The 14,707-nt window shown below is 43.4% G+C and overlaps 1 protein-coding gene across 1 annotated transcript in view; it reads right to left on the bottom strand.

The window, feature by feature from the left end:
• LOC102296565 (calpain-1 catalytic subunit-like) overlaps positions 1-8,825 on the bottom strand; it is a 14,506-nt gene extending 5,681 nt beyond the window's left edge. Inside the window, exons 1-12 of the mRNA XM_042220757.1 lie at positions 8,701-8,825; positions 8,119-8,372; positions 7,530-7,599; positions 7,327-7,445; positions 7,020-7,153; positions 6,757-6,931; positions 3,817-3,891; positions 3,529-3,614; positions 1,292-1,366; positions 947-1,107; positions 529-686; positions 127-138 (exon numbers count right to left, since the gene is read on the bottom strand). Of these exons, the coding sequence (XP_042076691.1) occupies positions 127-138; positions 529-686; positions 947-1,107; positions 1,292-1,366; positions 3,529-3,614; positions 3,817-3,891; positions 6,757-6,931; positions 7,020-7,153; positions 7,327-7,445; positions 7,530-7,599; positions 8,119-8,355 (1,302 nt within the window). The 5' untranslated portion in view covers positions 8,356-8,372; positions 8,701-8,825. The remainder of the gene's footprint in view (positions 1-126; positions 139-528; positions 687-946; positions 1,108-1,291; positions 1,367-3,528; positions 3,615-3,816; positions 3,892-6,756; positions 6,932-7,019; positions 7,154-7,326; positions 7,446-7,529; positions 7,600-8,118; positions 8,373-8,700) is intronic.
• Positions 8,826-14,707: the final 5,882 nt, after the last annotated feature.

The following is a 14,707-nucleotide window of genomic DNA, read 5'->3' as shown; positions in this document are numbered from 1 at the left end:
AATAAAATTGATTCATGTTTGTGGCTGTAATGTGACAAAATGTGGGAAAGTTCCAGGGGGCCGAATACTTTTGCAAGCCACTGTATGTGTATTATAAACATGAAATAGAATAAATTAGCTTCTTACTTCTTTGGTCACCTTGAAGGACGTCAGACGAATTTCGTTCATGTTGGGAATAAATAATAATTCAGTTAGTCATTAGTTAGTTATTTCAACATGTGCACAGCCACTGTATGAATGTTTGGACAGCATATTAAAGCTTGGCTTGCTAACAAAATGTTTTCTAGCCCACAAATAATTTTTATGTTGTAGTTAATTTTTGATCTGTCATTTTCTGCATTTAATTGCCACATTATTATTGTTGTTTCCACATTACGATACAAATTCTGACAATGGTTAAGTACATTTTCATGCTCTGAAAATGTCAACTTCAACATGGTTTTTGTTTTCACCATAGTTAGTTCATGTTCTCTTTTGCATGCATTTTCTTTCCATATGTATGATAGATAGAGACAGAGAAATACTTACTAAATATACAGAAAAACCAATGTGGAGGTTCTGCACCAGGCGTCTGTTCCTCTTGTCAGGCTTTTGCATGAGAGACACTAGGATGTTTTTCTCCCCATTGGTCTCTGAGTTTTCACCTACGACCTTAATTCGATACTGTGGATTTGTCCAGAAAGTGTCTGGAGGACATAGAGGAAAAATATGTTTTATTTACATGAATTGAAGATTAAAACATTATGTTTTCGTTGTATGTGGCGCTGGCCCTTTCCCTCATTCCCCTTATTTGTCAGAGCTCAGTGACAATCAGTTTCTGCATGTTTCTGTAACATCTTATTTTCTTGCAAATGTGTTTTTCTGTATTATAGCAAAACATTAATATTGTTTTAATGTACAACAGAACATTTAAACACCTATATTCCAGTATATGCTATATAATTACCTCTGTTATTTATGCAGCCTCCAGCAGTAGTTCCAGCAACCCACCGACCCTCGTACACAGAGGTCTTCCACTGAGCAGAGGATTTTCCATCTATGAAGTCTGGTTTCAGGCCACAGATGTCAAGATCTGTGTAGAACTTACAGAAATCTTCAAATGCCATCCTGTTAATAAAATCAGGTAGATTCTCATTCCTAATTTATTTAGATGTGATGTCAAAGTATAAAACACTAAGCTTATAACATAGTACAGAGTAAATAAAGCAAAAAAAGAGAAAACTACAACTTCTGGTGGTATTAATATAATACCGCCAGAGGTTGTAGTTTTCTTTTGACGAAATTTGCTTACCAAAACTCTCCATCATCAGCCACTGAAAGGCACTTTTGGCGGTCTTGAGAACTCACAGTGTTCCACATGGGGGACCTTAAAGACAGTATTTTAGGTAAGAGATGACACATTATGTTGGTAATTTTTATCTAGAGTTGCATGTATTGAAGAAAAAATATTCCCTAAGTAAATACAGGCAGTGTTGGGTAAGTTACTTTAAATTAGTAACTTAGTTACATTAATAGTTACTTCTATCAAAAGTAACTCAGTTACTTCAAGTTACTCGTTACTTTCAAAGTAACTAGCTACTAGGGAAAGTAAATTTGGTTTTACTCAGAATTCTCTTGTTAATGTGTTTCTTCCATAACTTTGCCAGTCTTCTAGCTTGCTTACTTTCCACAAGTGCACTGTGCCACCTACCAACAGAAAGGAAAAGATAATGTGCATATTTCCACGAGAGAAATCCCACGCCTGGGCCGTCGTTGAGCACCCCCATGATTCTAGCCTACGTCACAGTGTCATGTGCGCTTCTTACATCCAACACAAAAACTGCAGTCGTGGTGCTTTCGATTGTACTCAGAACTCGGAAATTCTGCCTTCCGAATAGGAAGATGTAAGCAACACCAGACTGCAGATGAGCTGCATACAGGGCTGGACTGGGACAAAAAAATCGTCCCGGGCATTTTGACTAGAGAGCGGCCGCCATTATAGGAAAAATCATAAAGCCTTTGAATGAAAACAAACGCTGTTGTGACAGTAATGTACACTGTTCTGATGGTATATATGTATCAATCTATCAATTGTTTGTTGTAAGATTGAGATAATTATTCATTAAAAGCTAGACATTTTAAATGAGAATAAGAAAGAAAAGTATTTCTTTGTGCCCCCCTCTCCCTGTTAATGCCCTACATGCCCCCCTGGCAACACTTTGTTAGACCCGCCCCTGCACAGTTATCAGCTGTCATCTACGTAAAAAAGGATCCTGGGGTTATTTGTCTCTCAGAAACAGTTCATAACTTCCCTTCAACTCATTCATGTCACCTAAAAGGTAAACCTGTTTCTCCATCACAGCTCTGATGATCCAGTAAGGACATCTCCTGGTTTCATCTTCATGTTTCCCTTTCACCAGATAACCAAATCATATCATGACCAGCAGCTTTTACAGCTGTGGCTCCAGCAAACATCAGCTGATACTAGAAAGTATCTAAGTATTCTAACAATAGCTGATCAAGCTTAAACGTGCTGCTGTTGTTTAGCGCGACATCCGCTGGTTTCCTCTTTCTGGCGCAAAGTGAGCGATAAACAAACGAGAGAGAAAATCCGATCAGCTGATCATTGATCAGTTTCATGATTGAAGTAGCAACAGGAGAGGGAGGGGTGAGAATGAAAGAAGAAGAGGCAGCTGTGCAGCAAAGACACAGAATAACTCCAGCTTTGTGTCTTTTTCATTCTAGCTGAAGTCCGGGACAAACTGTGTCCCTTTTCACCTCGATACAAAACGTTTGATATTTTCTCTGAATACAAGACAATTCCGTTTTTCATGGGACGGTTGGCAACACTAATAATTAACCTTATGAACAAAATAAAGTTCAACATCAGTAACATCATAGCACCCACCCAGCTGTATAGAAACTCTGTCATGCTAGCTAGCACGCAGTACGGAAAAAGTCAGCATAACGAAAATAAACTACCCCTAAACTTGGTTTATATCTTACCCAGATAGGCTGTAGGTCATAACTTCTTACCTGAAGTTCAGTTCACCTGACACTCGGACCGTCGGCCGCCTCTGGTCTCTGCTTCACCTGCTTCCCCTTTCCCCCATCCACTTGCTGGCCTCCTCCACTTGCTAATGTTACTGAATCTGTGGAAGCTCCACGATAGCCACCGCAAGAAGTAACGAATAACGACCCTATCTAAATCCCAGTAACGATTGAATCCTGATTTTGGCATAATAACTAGTTACCGTGCTCGTTACCACAATAATAACGTAGTTACTGTAACGCGTTAGTCCCAACACTCAATATAGGTTAAAAGGTTGTACTTTCACCTGCATTTTAAACTAAATATTACACCAGTTTGTTTAAGCAGTAACTGGAAAAAACAGTTCAGACTAAATTTCCCTTAAAGACCAGAACTACTTGAGTAACTGAGTCACTTTTAGAGCAGCAAGTACACAATGCAGATGTCAACATTTTTACAACATGTAATTTTATCCATCATGTCTTCATGAAACAGTACCAAAGCTGATTACTGCTTACCAATCACTCCAGTCTCCTTCCCACTCTCCTTTGCCCCAGGGGTTCCACAAACGGATCAGCTTCACAACTTTTCCTTGGCTAATAAGCTGGCAGCAGGCAACAGAAAAATCAGTTTTTATGGTATTTAAATGTATGCTCAAAGGTTTTTAAATCTCCCCTTTAACATATTTGTCCAATATGTCAGGAACCTGTTTTTGCTGTAATTCTTCCTAAACTGCATACTGTGGGAAATGTTATTACTGTAGATTCACTTCCAATAATAACTGTGATTACTGTATAATTCTTTACCTCTTTAACCCCTGTTACAGTGTAGGCGTGCCCTTGGACCAGTCCATTTGGCAAAACTGTGTTAGTAGATGTTTCCTACAACCAAAGAACATTATTTTTATTTTTTACAATGACCAAAGACTTCTGATACAATAATATCATTAGGAAAAAGTGACTGCAAAATGTTTCCTTATGTTGATTTAAAGCAAATTTCAACATTTTGCGACACACTTATTTGTCTTCATAAAGCTACTTCTGGCAGTCGATTAACAAAAAAGTTTTGCAACTTTCAGAGTCAAATAGGTCAAAACTGTCTTTTAGTTCCAGAATCTACATTCCCAATTAAGCACATCCCAAAGTGCATGCTAACTTGGGTTGCATTTTTGCAGTATTGGTTGATTACTCCATAACTGTAACTTTATCATTACATCATTGCTTTAGTTTTATATTTTTCGTGGAATATGTTACCAGTTTTATCAGTTGATAATGAAGTGCAGTCTGAGTGGAAAACACTCAACAAATTTTAAATCTCACCATCTCTCATCCGCAAAACAAAATCATGATGTGGGAGACCAGGAAGTATTGGCTATCAAGCTCACTTCGGAGGAATGGAGGCACTGGATGGAGAGCATGGCTCAACCATTTATTGTTTGGACAGACCACAAAAATCTGGCATATCTGCAATCAGCTAAACATCTAAATACTTGACAGAGATGCCCGTGAATATGTTATAGCCTGTTCGACCTGCGCTTGGAATAAGCACTTGAACCAACCACCTGCTGGTCGATTACAACCACTGCCTACTGCTCTCCAATGTGTTGCAGCATCCAATCAATCTGAAGCTAGCAGCTACCTTGGGTGGAGTACACAATAGCCTGACATCTCGGTGTGGTGGGGCATTGTCTGCTGCGCTGTGTGGATGCACCTGCAGGGCATCCGCAATCACGCCCGACGTGTTAAAACATGGGGACTCAAGGGTTGGTTTGTGTTGTGGCGAGAAGTGCTGAATAAAGATGGCTAAAATTCAAGATCTGTGGTCCCACCGTGCCTTATTCTCACCACACTGGTGCCGAAACCCAGGACGCGGTACAACAGACCCATGACAGAGCCAGGGAAGGGAGGGGCTGTCCCAGATGATGGCTGACTTGGCGGCTATCCAGCAGGAGCAGGTGGCGGAGGTGTGCCGCCAGCAGGAAGAGCTGTAGGACCAGACCGAGCACCACCTGGAAAGGATTGGGCATCTGGCGGCGCTGCTCTGTGCCTGGGTGCCACCCCCACAGGTGTGTCCCAATGGTGGTGAAGCGGTGGGGGAGCCGCGTTAGGCACCTTAGCAGCCGAGGGGGTAGACGAGGCGGGCAATAGTCCGTGCCGGCCAGAGGAGAGTGAGCAGCGGCTGGTACTGCCAGGAGCGGTGGAGGAGCTGCTCCAGCCGAAGGCGGCAGACAAGGCACGCGAGGGTCTCTCCTCAGCTCTTACTGGGACAGTGGCGCGGCTGCCCCTCTGTTGGTCTTCCTTAGTCTCTTGTGTTCTGGGGGCCTCTGGATGTCTGGAGTTTTGATCTCCTTCATACCTGCTTCATACCCTGGAGGACGGGGCTGTGGCCCCCCACACTCCCTAGCAGATCGTTACATGGAGAAACCTTTGGAATGCAAGCATGCTGATCCACACAGGTGTACACACGGGTATTCACAGACGCGGACTACAGCTTTCTTGGCTGCTGCCTCAAAGCACATTGTGCGCTGTCTATCTTGCGTGCTGCACAATATCGTTTATTATTTAGTATCTACTGTTATCTACTGCTAGCTAGTTTATTGTGATGGTGCTGTTTTTTTATTATGTTGCTCTTTGTTGTTTGCTTTCTCTTCTGTTTTTTTTCTCCATACAGGTGACCCAGGTGTTTTGTTTTTTTTGTTTGTTTGTTTTTTTTTCTTTCTTCCCCCCCTTCTCACCGTCTCTTCTCCCCTTTGGTTTTCTTTCTCTCCCTCTCTTTCTTTCATTCTTTCTCCCTGTCCTATCCCCCAGTCATGTCTGTCCCGTTTGTAGCAACTGAAAATAAAATAAATTCATAATTATAATAAAGGTCAATCAAATGGACCAATATGGCAAGGCCATGATGATCCACTTGGTAAAATAAATCCGCTTGGCATCTTTCTTGGCCTTAAAAAAACAATTCTGATGGCTAAAGATCCAAACGGGACACAAAAAAAAAAAAGGCATGCAAGGGTCTACACCTACTGGAGGTAGAGGAGCCACTGCGGGAAGGGCTGCTCCAGCCGGGAGTGGTGGAGGAGGCGCTCCAGCCGGAGGTGTACGAGGTGCTAGGGGGTCCATGCCTGCTGGGTGAGGAGCCGCTGCAGCCAGAGAGGGATCAGGTGCACGAGGGTCCTGTCCAGCCGGGAGCAGTGGAGCAGCTGCTCCAGCCGGAGACGATGGAGGAGCAACGCAGGGAGACAGAGCTCCCCGTGTCAGGGGGACCTGCACAACCTCGGGCCAAGAGCAAGACGCAAGCTGTCCTGGAACAATGGACGAGTGTCCAACCGCCTTTGAGCAGGTGCTCACGGCTGTGCCTGCAGGGTTGTGCCGGTTCGCCAGGTGGCCAACTGCCGGACCAGTGTCGCCGCTGGAGGCGTGGGCGGCCTCCGAAAGAGACACTGCCCTGTCATCAGGTTGGAGGCCGGTGGGCGGGAGTAGGTTCGGCCGGATGGCTCCCCGGCCTCAATTGGGCGAAGGGTTGTATGTGGTATGTGGTGGGGTGTGGTCAGCAGTGCCTTGCGGACGCACCTGCAGGACATCCACAATCACGCCCGCCGTGTTAAAACACAGGACTCAGGGGTTGGTGTGTGTTGAGGTGAGAAGTGCTGAATAAAGATGGCTCAAATTCAAGATGGTCCCGCTGTGCCTTATTCTCGCCACACTCGGCTACTGCTCTGACTATCTAATTGTTATTTTTTTTGTGCTTACCCCTTGAGGTGTACCACAGCCCATCAATGTGTTGGATTTGCCAGCTCTGCATATCAGCCCCCACACATCTGAACTGGCGTCCGACAGCTGGACGCACATGTGGACGCCACCGGTGAAATCCATCATAGCCTCTGAAGGAGTTCCAGAAGTCATGTCGGTGTAGGAACCACAAACCCTGACAGAGGTAGATAATATTTTTCACAGATCCCCCACATGTAACATGTTCACTGTATATCAGATAAATCATATGTTTCTTTGCATACTTGGCATAAGCTTTCTCAAGCAGAGCAGGCCAGAACTCATTTGGATCTGTGGAGTGAACAAAGATTAGTCTGCCATTGATCGTCGGCAACTTGTCATCAATGACAACGTCCACCCACCGCCCGAATCTCCAGAACTTAAATAAAGATACAATTGTTTTGTGAGCTTGTTGTGTTTCATGAAATTTGATCATTATAGACAAAATAATCTAAACTCTGAAATAAACAGCTTTTAAGTTTTAGTTTAGTGGAGAAAAGCAGTTAAAGTTAATAATTACTTCTCTTATTCTGATAGTTTAATGATGTTTACCCTGAAGTGAAAAATGCCACAGTAGTTCTCTTTGATTTTTTGGTCGAGTGGAACAACTTGATTAAAGATGTGATTCTGGAAAGTCAGTGCGCCGATTGATGCAAGAAACCAGCAGTTTCCTGGTTAACAACAACAAAAAAGAACAATCAGGACTGTAGGCAGATACAAGAGTGTAAATATTAGGAGTGAAGAAATGACCCTACCAAGTACACCTTGACCAAAGTCAAATCTGGAGACGCCATCAACCACAAATTCAGCATCGGGAGCAATTTGCTGTAAAACAGGGAGTATCTGATCATTCCCAAATTTGAGAGGTTTGGGTCTCAGTTTGAAATATGAAACTCTTCCATGGCCCTTAATTTACAACTTTTTTTATAACAGAAAATGAAATAAACTGAATAATTATCGTGAAAAGAAGCTCATGATCAAAAGTCAGTCAGAAAAAGAAAGAATAATCATAATTGTGTAAACTTGTGGCTTTGATTCTTTTCAGAATGTGAATATTTCATGTTATTTTTAAACTAGATTACAAACTAACTAATCAGGTTGTTTAGGATAACAGAATATATTTTTAATAGAATATCTTTTATTTAATCCTTAAGGATTAATTTAATTCTTTTTCACAGCCGCTAGAGGGCACTGTTATAGTCAAAATTTCACTTCTTGGGTCATGAGAAGATTTATAGTTTGACAATCTCAAATATGGTAGGGCAAAGGTGGAAAAAAATGTTGCTTTGCAGTAATGTGATACTGCGTCTATAATGTGCAGTTTAAACATCTTTAAATACTCACCGCAGGTCTTAGCCACTTCACTTGGGCCAGGTCGGAGGGCATCAGTATCCCCTGGCCAACAGACTTTGCATCAGGGGGGAACATGTCATCGATGTACCTTACTCCTTTGGTTAGACAGTACTGTTTCAGGTTCTTGAAGTCTTGGTTAAAGAACTTCTCAGGGTTGGAGATGCTCCCATATCCCTTCTGCTTGTGACGAGCCTCCATAATGTTCAGGCATGCACCAGGAGGAGGCATTGCTGCAGTGTTTGTGTCTGTTTTCAAGAAGTTGGCATGTAAATTTGACAGATTATTATAATAAATGACACAGTACAAAAAAAACATGTCAGCTCAAATTATAATATATTAATATATATAAATAATGCAAACATTGTTTAGGTTTTTTTCTTTCAAAAGAAAAAGAAAATAACTGCAACAAAAAAAGTATCAATGAAATGCCCATATAGTAAGAATATTTAAGAACTATTACTATGAAACTAATAAAAATCAAACAAAACCTAACACTAAAAATAAACAGAAAAAGAAAAACTATAATAACTGATTTTAGTCATTAGTCCTTAAATTGTTAAACAAACATTTTACCTGAACGAGTCACGGAAGAGGAAGCATGTTGTTTAGTAGATACGGAGCAGGTCTGCAGGTAAGAGTGGACAGGCTTCAGTCTTATATAATGCCCACAATCCCCTAAATCAGCCAGGACAAGTTGTGGCTCCTCCTTACCTTACTATGGAAATTTCACTTAAACTCCACCACTTTCCTTGGAATTACCCTTGAACCTGCAGGGTTAGTTTTATAGGTGTTTACACACAAGTCATGTTAGTCCCTTTCACTTCTGAATGTACAGGTGTGATGCCCTGTATACAGCTTTCTGTTTTTTATTAAAACATCCCATGAATGAAAATAAACAGAAGGCAGAGCCAAACCTTTTCAGCTCTCATGACCGTTACAGTGAGTGAATAATCCTTGATACTGAAAAGCAAGCAAGAGGAAAGAATAACCCAAAAGTTTTCTTGACTTCAGTGCAAATATGTAACTCTGTTGTTGTATGTTGTCTGCTAAATATAAAATGTTTTAGATATTTGAACAACCTTGAGTAAGTCTGATTACACTTACAGGACTGCCATGGTAGTTGGCATTTATTTTGATAATGATAAGTAAAATATTTACTCACATAAAAACTGACTTCATCGGTTAACTGAAAAGGTAATTTTGCTTGTGTACATGTGCAGTAAAAGATAGTGATGTTACTTGCTTAACAAAGATTTACTACCATATTTTTTGCACTATAAAGCCCACTTCAAATCCTTTAATCTTCTCAAAAATCAGTAATTGGGTTGATGCATTCTCAATCATCCAAAAAAGTAAATCTCCAAAAGTTGATTCTGTTCATCTGGACGTAGCGTTTTGTGGGAGAAACGTTTCGTCACTCATCCAAGTGACTTCTTCAGTCTCAGCTGACTGCAGGAACAATTGAAGGAACAATGAAGGAACATTGAAAAATCAGTAATGCACCTTATGTATGAATTCTGGTTGTGCTTGCTGACCTCGAATCGATTTTATGTGGTATACACATTGCTGCTTTACCAGGTAACAGTTAAGTTTAACATCCAGGCATCCATGAAAACCGAATGTATTAAATTTAATGCAGTTAAAACTTAGCGGGAAGTTGGCTCGCTAGTTTCCACCTACAAGACATCATAAACCACAGAGGCTGCGCTGTGTGCAGCTGGCAGAGGAAATAAACTGTCACGGTTCTGGGTCAATTTTGACCCAGCTTTTTCTTTTTCTGTTTTGTTTTGCTAAATATATGAATTATTTGGGTTTTTGAGTTGTGCTTGGTTGATTTTGTATTAAGGGTTATTCTTGGTTTTGTTCTCTTTACTTTATTTGGTGTTCTGGCCATTAGTTTAAGTCACTGTCTTCTCTTTTTCATGTGTCATATTCTTTCTGTCTATCTCTCTGTGTCAAGTTTGCGTTTTCGTGATTGAAACCAAAGAGGTCATTGTTGATTTCAGGAGGCACAGCACTTAGTCCTCCTCAGCATCAACAGGGAGTGTTTGGAGAGGGTCCACCTTTCGGTTCCTTGATAACACAGTTCCACCCCGCACTCCAAGGACTTCCCACTATTAACCACCACTATGTAATACTTATTTTTACATGCAATAACCAAAACTGTAAACACACAACATTATTTATTTGCATATTTATTTCCTTTTTTCTTTTTTTTTCCTGGATTTGTATATCTGTACATTTCATATACACAGTATCTCACAAAAGTGAGTGCAACTCCCTACAATTTTTTGTAAATATTTTGTTATGTTTTCATGGGACAAAACTGAAGATATGACACTTTGGTACAATGTATTAAAGTATACAGCTTCTATAACTGTGTAAATTTGCTGTCCCGTTTAAATAACGCACACAGCCATTATTGCTTAAACCTCTGGCAACAAAAGTGAGCACACCCCTAAGTGAAAATGTCCAAATTGTGCCCAGTTAGCTATTTTCCTTTCCTAGTGTAATGTGACTCATGAGTGTTACAAGGTTCCAGGTGCAAATGGGAAATAGGTGTGTTGAATATGCTACCACACTCTCTCATACTGGTCACTGGAAGTTTAACATGGCACACCATAGCAAAATCATGGGAAAAAAGAATTGTTACTTTACATAAAGATGGCTAATGCAGTAAGAATCTTGCCAACACCCTGAAACCGAGCTGCAGCACGGAGACCAGTAGTGAGCGTTTTGAAAGTAGAGCTGATGGTTCACCTAAAATGTGAATATTAGGTGAAGTATATATCCTAATATTGTAAAATGTTACTAAAATGTTGAGCTAATTTTTTAAAAGAGCAATTCAGTTTTAGTACTTTCACTGCATTTAGATTGAGTCTCACTACACGTAGAATTTCTTATTCCACGGTTCAAAAACAGCACAGTCAGGTTTCTGGTTTAGTTTGTCACAGCTGGAAACAGATATTTGATACACTGTTTCTAATACAAGCAATATCTTGTATTAGAAATACAAACAGATTTCAGGGATGTTTTTTAGTGTGGTTCAACCAAAACAGTCTTCAACATGCTATTGTGACTCTTATAACAATTGAAAGATTATTTCAGTGTGCATGAATATATGCACATTTTTGTGAAGGATACACTAACAGAGAAATGTGCATCCTTTCTTTTAAGACTTTCAGAGCTTTACTCTCTGATCAGCACTCTCCCTTTTTCAGGAAATTGTTTGTTTTCCAGCCTTTGTACTTGACGGAGTCTCCAGGTTTGATTTTGGTCAAGGAAACTTCATAGGTGAAATGTATTCGTGAATATATATGAATATATATTTATTGTTCTCCTCACATGATTTCCTCTAGTAACCATGAGAATATTTTTGAACAGGAAACTGCTGATGAGAATAACTGTGGGATTTTTCACTTCAGTGTAAATACCAACATCTAACAACACATCTGATTATAATTTTTTGACAGATATATTTTTATTGATCACTACTTGTGTTCAATAAAAACACACCTATCAAAAATACTCACCGATTTATTTATTTATTTATTTTTGAGATGTTGCTTTTTGTTTGTATTTTAACCACAGCAGAATAAACTAGCTAACAAGCATGTGCTACATGGTTTAAAATTCTTTTACTGCTTATATTTTATTTTAACAAATTTTCATGTTAAAACTAAACTGTGTGTAATTGTAACCTCATAAATGACTGGTTTATGATACCAGAGGCCAGTAAGTCACAGTCCCCGCCTTTGCCTGCTGCCCATCCAACGTAAATGCATGTAAACATACACGGCAGACCCAGTGGCATTTTGATGCTTTTTATTAAAGCTTTGACGGTTGCTGTCCACAATACTCACAGAGCTGCAGCTCTCCTGCTGCCCGCTCAACACTATCACAACAACACAACCACAGGACCCAGTACAATATTTAATTCGGCGGGGCGTGATTGCGGATGCCGTGCAGGTGCGTCCACCTCCTCTGCACGGCACCGCAGGCCACGCCCCGCCACATACCCCCATCGCCCGACTGAGGCCGGGGAACCATCCGGCCGAACGTACTCCCCCCCCCACCGCGAGCGGGAGAGGGGATCAGCCCGGACCGTCGGCGCCCCCGGGCCCTGGCCAAGCGACGGGGAGTTGTGAGTTCAAGTGGCTGCCCGCGAACCCAGCAGCTTCGGTGAAGCTGGTCCAGAGGTCGGCCACGTGGCAGGTGGACGCGGCGCGGTCGGTACGGTCGTGCGCCCCGGCTCGCAGGCAGCTGGGCAGATGTCCGGCAGGCACCGGCCCCTGGTGGAAGTGAGGCCGCTCTGCTCACCCCGCTAACCTCGGGCTTCGGTGGCGCGGACTCCCTTAGCACGGGCACCACCGACTTATTCTGCGGCTTCTCCGCCCCTCCCGGTGGGAGCAGCTCACGTTCCCCTCGCTGCGCCTCCGGCGCTGCCTCTACCGGCTGGAGCGGCTCCTCGGGCGCCGCCATCGCCGCTGCCTCTCCCGGCTGGAGCGGCTCCTCGGGCGCCGCCATCGCCGCTGCCTCTCCCGGCTGGAGCGGCTCCTCGGGCGCCGCCATCGCCGCTGCCTCTCCCGGCTGGAGCGGCTCCTCGGGCGCCGCCATCGCCGCTGCCTCTCCCGGCTGGAGCGGCTCCTCGGGCGCCGCCATCGCCGCTGCCTCTCCCGGCTGCGCCCGGCCGCCATGCGCTCGTGCGCTCTCCGGGGCGCAGGAACGGGCACTGGGCCCTGCAGAGCCCCAGCGGCTCCTACGCGAGGTGTGGGGACAGGCGCTGTGGCAGGCTGCGTGCTAGCTGGTCGCAACCTGGGGGCCGGCACGGGCGCCTGCACGGACTGGATCTCCTCCACTCCAGCGCCATTGGGGAGCGCCGGTGGGGGTGGTGGTGGTGTCGGGCAGGACCGGATCAGCGCCGCCAGATTCTCCATCCTCTGCAGATGGCGTTCAGTCTGGTCCTGCAGCTCTTCCCGCCTGCGGCGCCACACCGCCGCCTGCTCCTGCTGCGTGGCTGCCAGCTCGGCCACCATTCTCGCCAGCTCTTCCCTCTGCTGGCCCACCCCTGGATCTGCCGTGCCTCCCGTCCTGGGTTTCGGCACCACTGTAAACATACACGGCAGACCCAGTGGCATTTTGATGCTTTTTATTAAAGCTTTGACGGTTGCTGTCCACAATACTCACAGAGCTGCAGCTCTCCTGCTGCCCGCTCAACACTATCACAACAACACAACCACAGGACCCAGTACAATATTTAATTCGGCGGGGCGTGATTGCGGATGCCGTGCAGGTGCGTCCACCTCCTCTGCACGGCACCGCAGGCCACGCCCCGCCACAATGCAGAATCTCCAACTTTTAGGGCCAAAGGGAGGAAGTAACTTGCTATTTTGCTAAACACATCCCAATAAATAGATTGGCCTGAAAGGGAATAAAATCCCTGGCCTAAAACATCATTTCATCTATCATCACTTTTACAGACCGAGGTCGAGCCCCAACACGCTACAAGACATTTTTTGAATAATAAATCAAGAGTGGCAAACTAGATTCATTCTTTTTTCCCCCAGTTCTGGAGATTTGGGCAGTGGGAGGATGTGGTCATTGATGACAAACTACCAACAATCAATGGCAGACTAATTTTTGTTCATTCCAAAAACCAAAATGAGTTCTGGCCTGCTCTCCTGGAGAAAGCCTATGCCAAGTATGCAGTCTTAATCTTAGACATAATGAGAGTTGAAGGTGTGATTTCTCTAAATATCTGTAAAAAAACAAACAAACTATTATTTTGTCAGGGTTTGTGGCTCCTACTCTGACATGATTGCTGGAACTCCTTCAGAGGCTATGATGGACTTCACCGGCGGCGTCCACATTAACATCGAGCTGTCACAACCGATTCCAAGCCTGTGGAGGCTGATCTGCAGAACTGGCAAATCAAACACACTGATGGGCTGTGGTACACCTCCCAGGGTAAGTAGAACTACACCACACAGAACCACCAGCAGTGGCTTAATGTCCCTGATACTTCTGCTGCCCTATACTCACTCATACATGAGGACTTATTTTCATTCCTTTCACTAAACACCTATAAAGTTTTATAACTATATCCTGCTGTGGTATAATTTCGTCAGAATTTACCCAGAGACAGCGGTTTAAACATCTGCCAAAGCAACTGAAAGGACCTTAATCCTTTTATAGAGGCATTTATAAAGTGACTGTAATAAAAGCTTATAACCATGACTGCTATCAGTTACTGTAAATAAACGCACTGCTTGCATTAAATAGTCCTGCATTTTGGGTCTTACTTCGCCACATACCCATGGTCTGCCACCACAGACCGTGACAGAATGATCCAGCCACACATGGACCCAGCGGACTCTGAGGAGACGCTCAGGAGGGAGATAATGGATAAAATTTACAACCTGTGTGATCTGTGGTGGAAGAACCCTGGGGAAGGGTTGCGTCACGCCATAGAGAGGCGGCTGCAGGAAACACTTTTTAATTTTCCCAGGAAAGACAGTTTCTGGACCAAACCACAGTGTCGTTTCAAATTTTGCAGTGGCTACTCAGACAAAGATGGCGA

The sequence above is a fragment of the Haplochromis burtoni genome, unplaced genomic scaffold (genome assembly GCF_018398535.1).
Source record: "Haplochromis burtoni strain Fernald_Lab_line unplaced genomic scaffold, NCSU_Asbu1 Contig_55, whole genome shotgun sequence".
NCBI classification, from domain to species: Eukaryota; Metazoa; Chordata; class Actinopteri; order Cichliformes; family Cichlidae; genus Haplochromis; species Haplochromis burtoni.
Note: the sequence above shows the minus strand (reverse complement) of the source record. Positions and strands in the feature narration are given on the sequence as shown.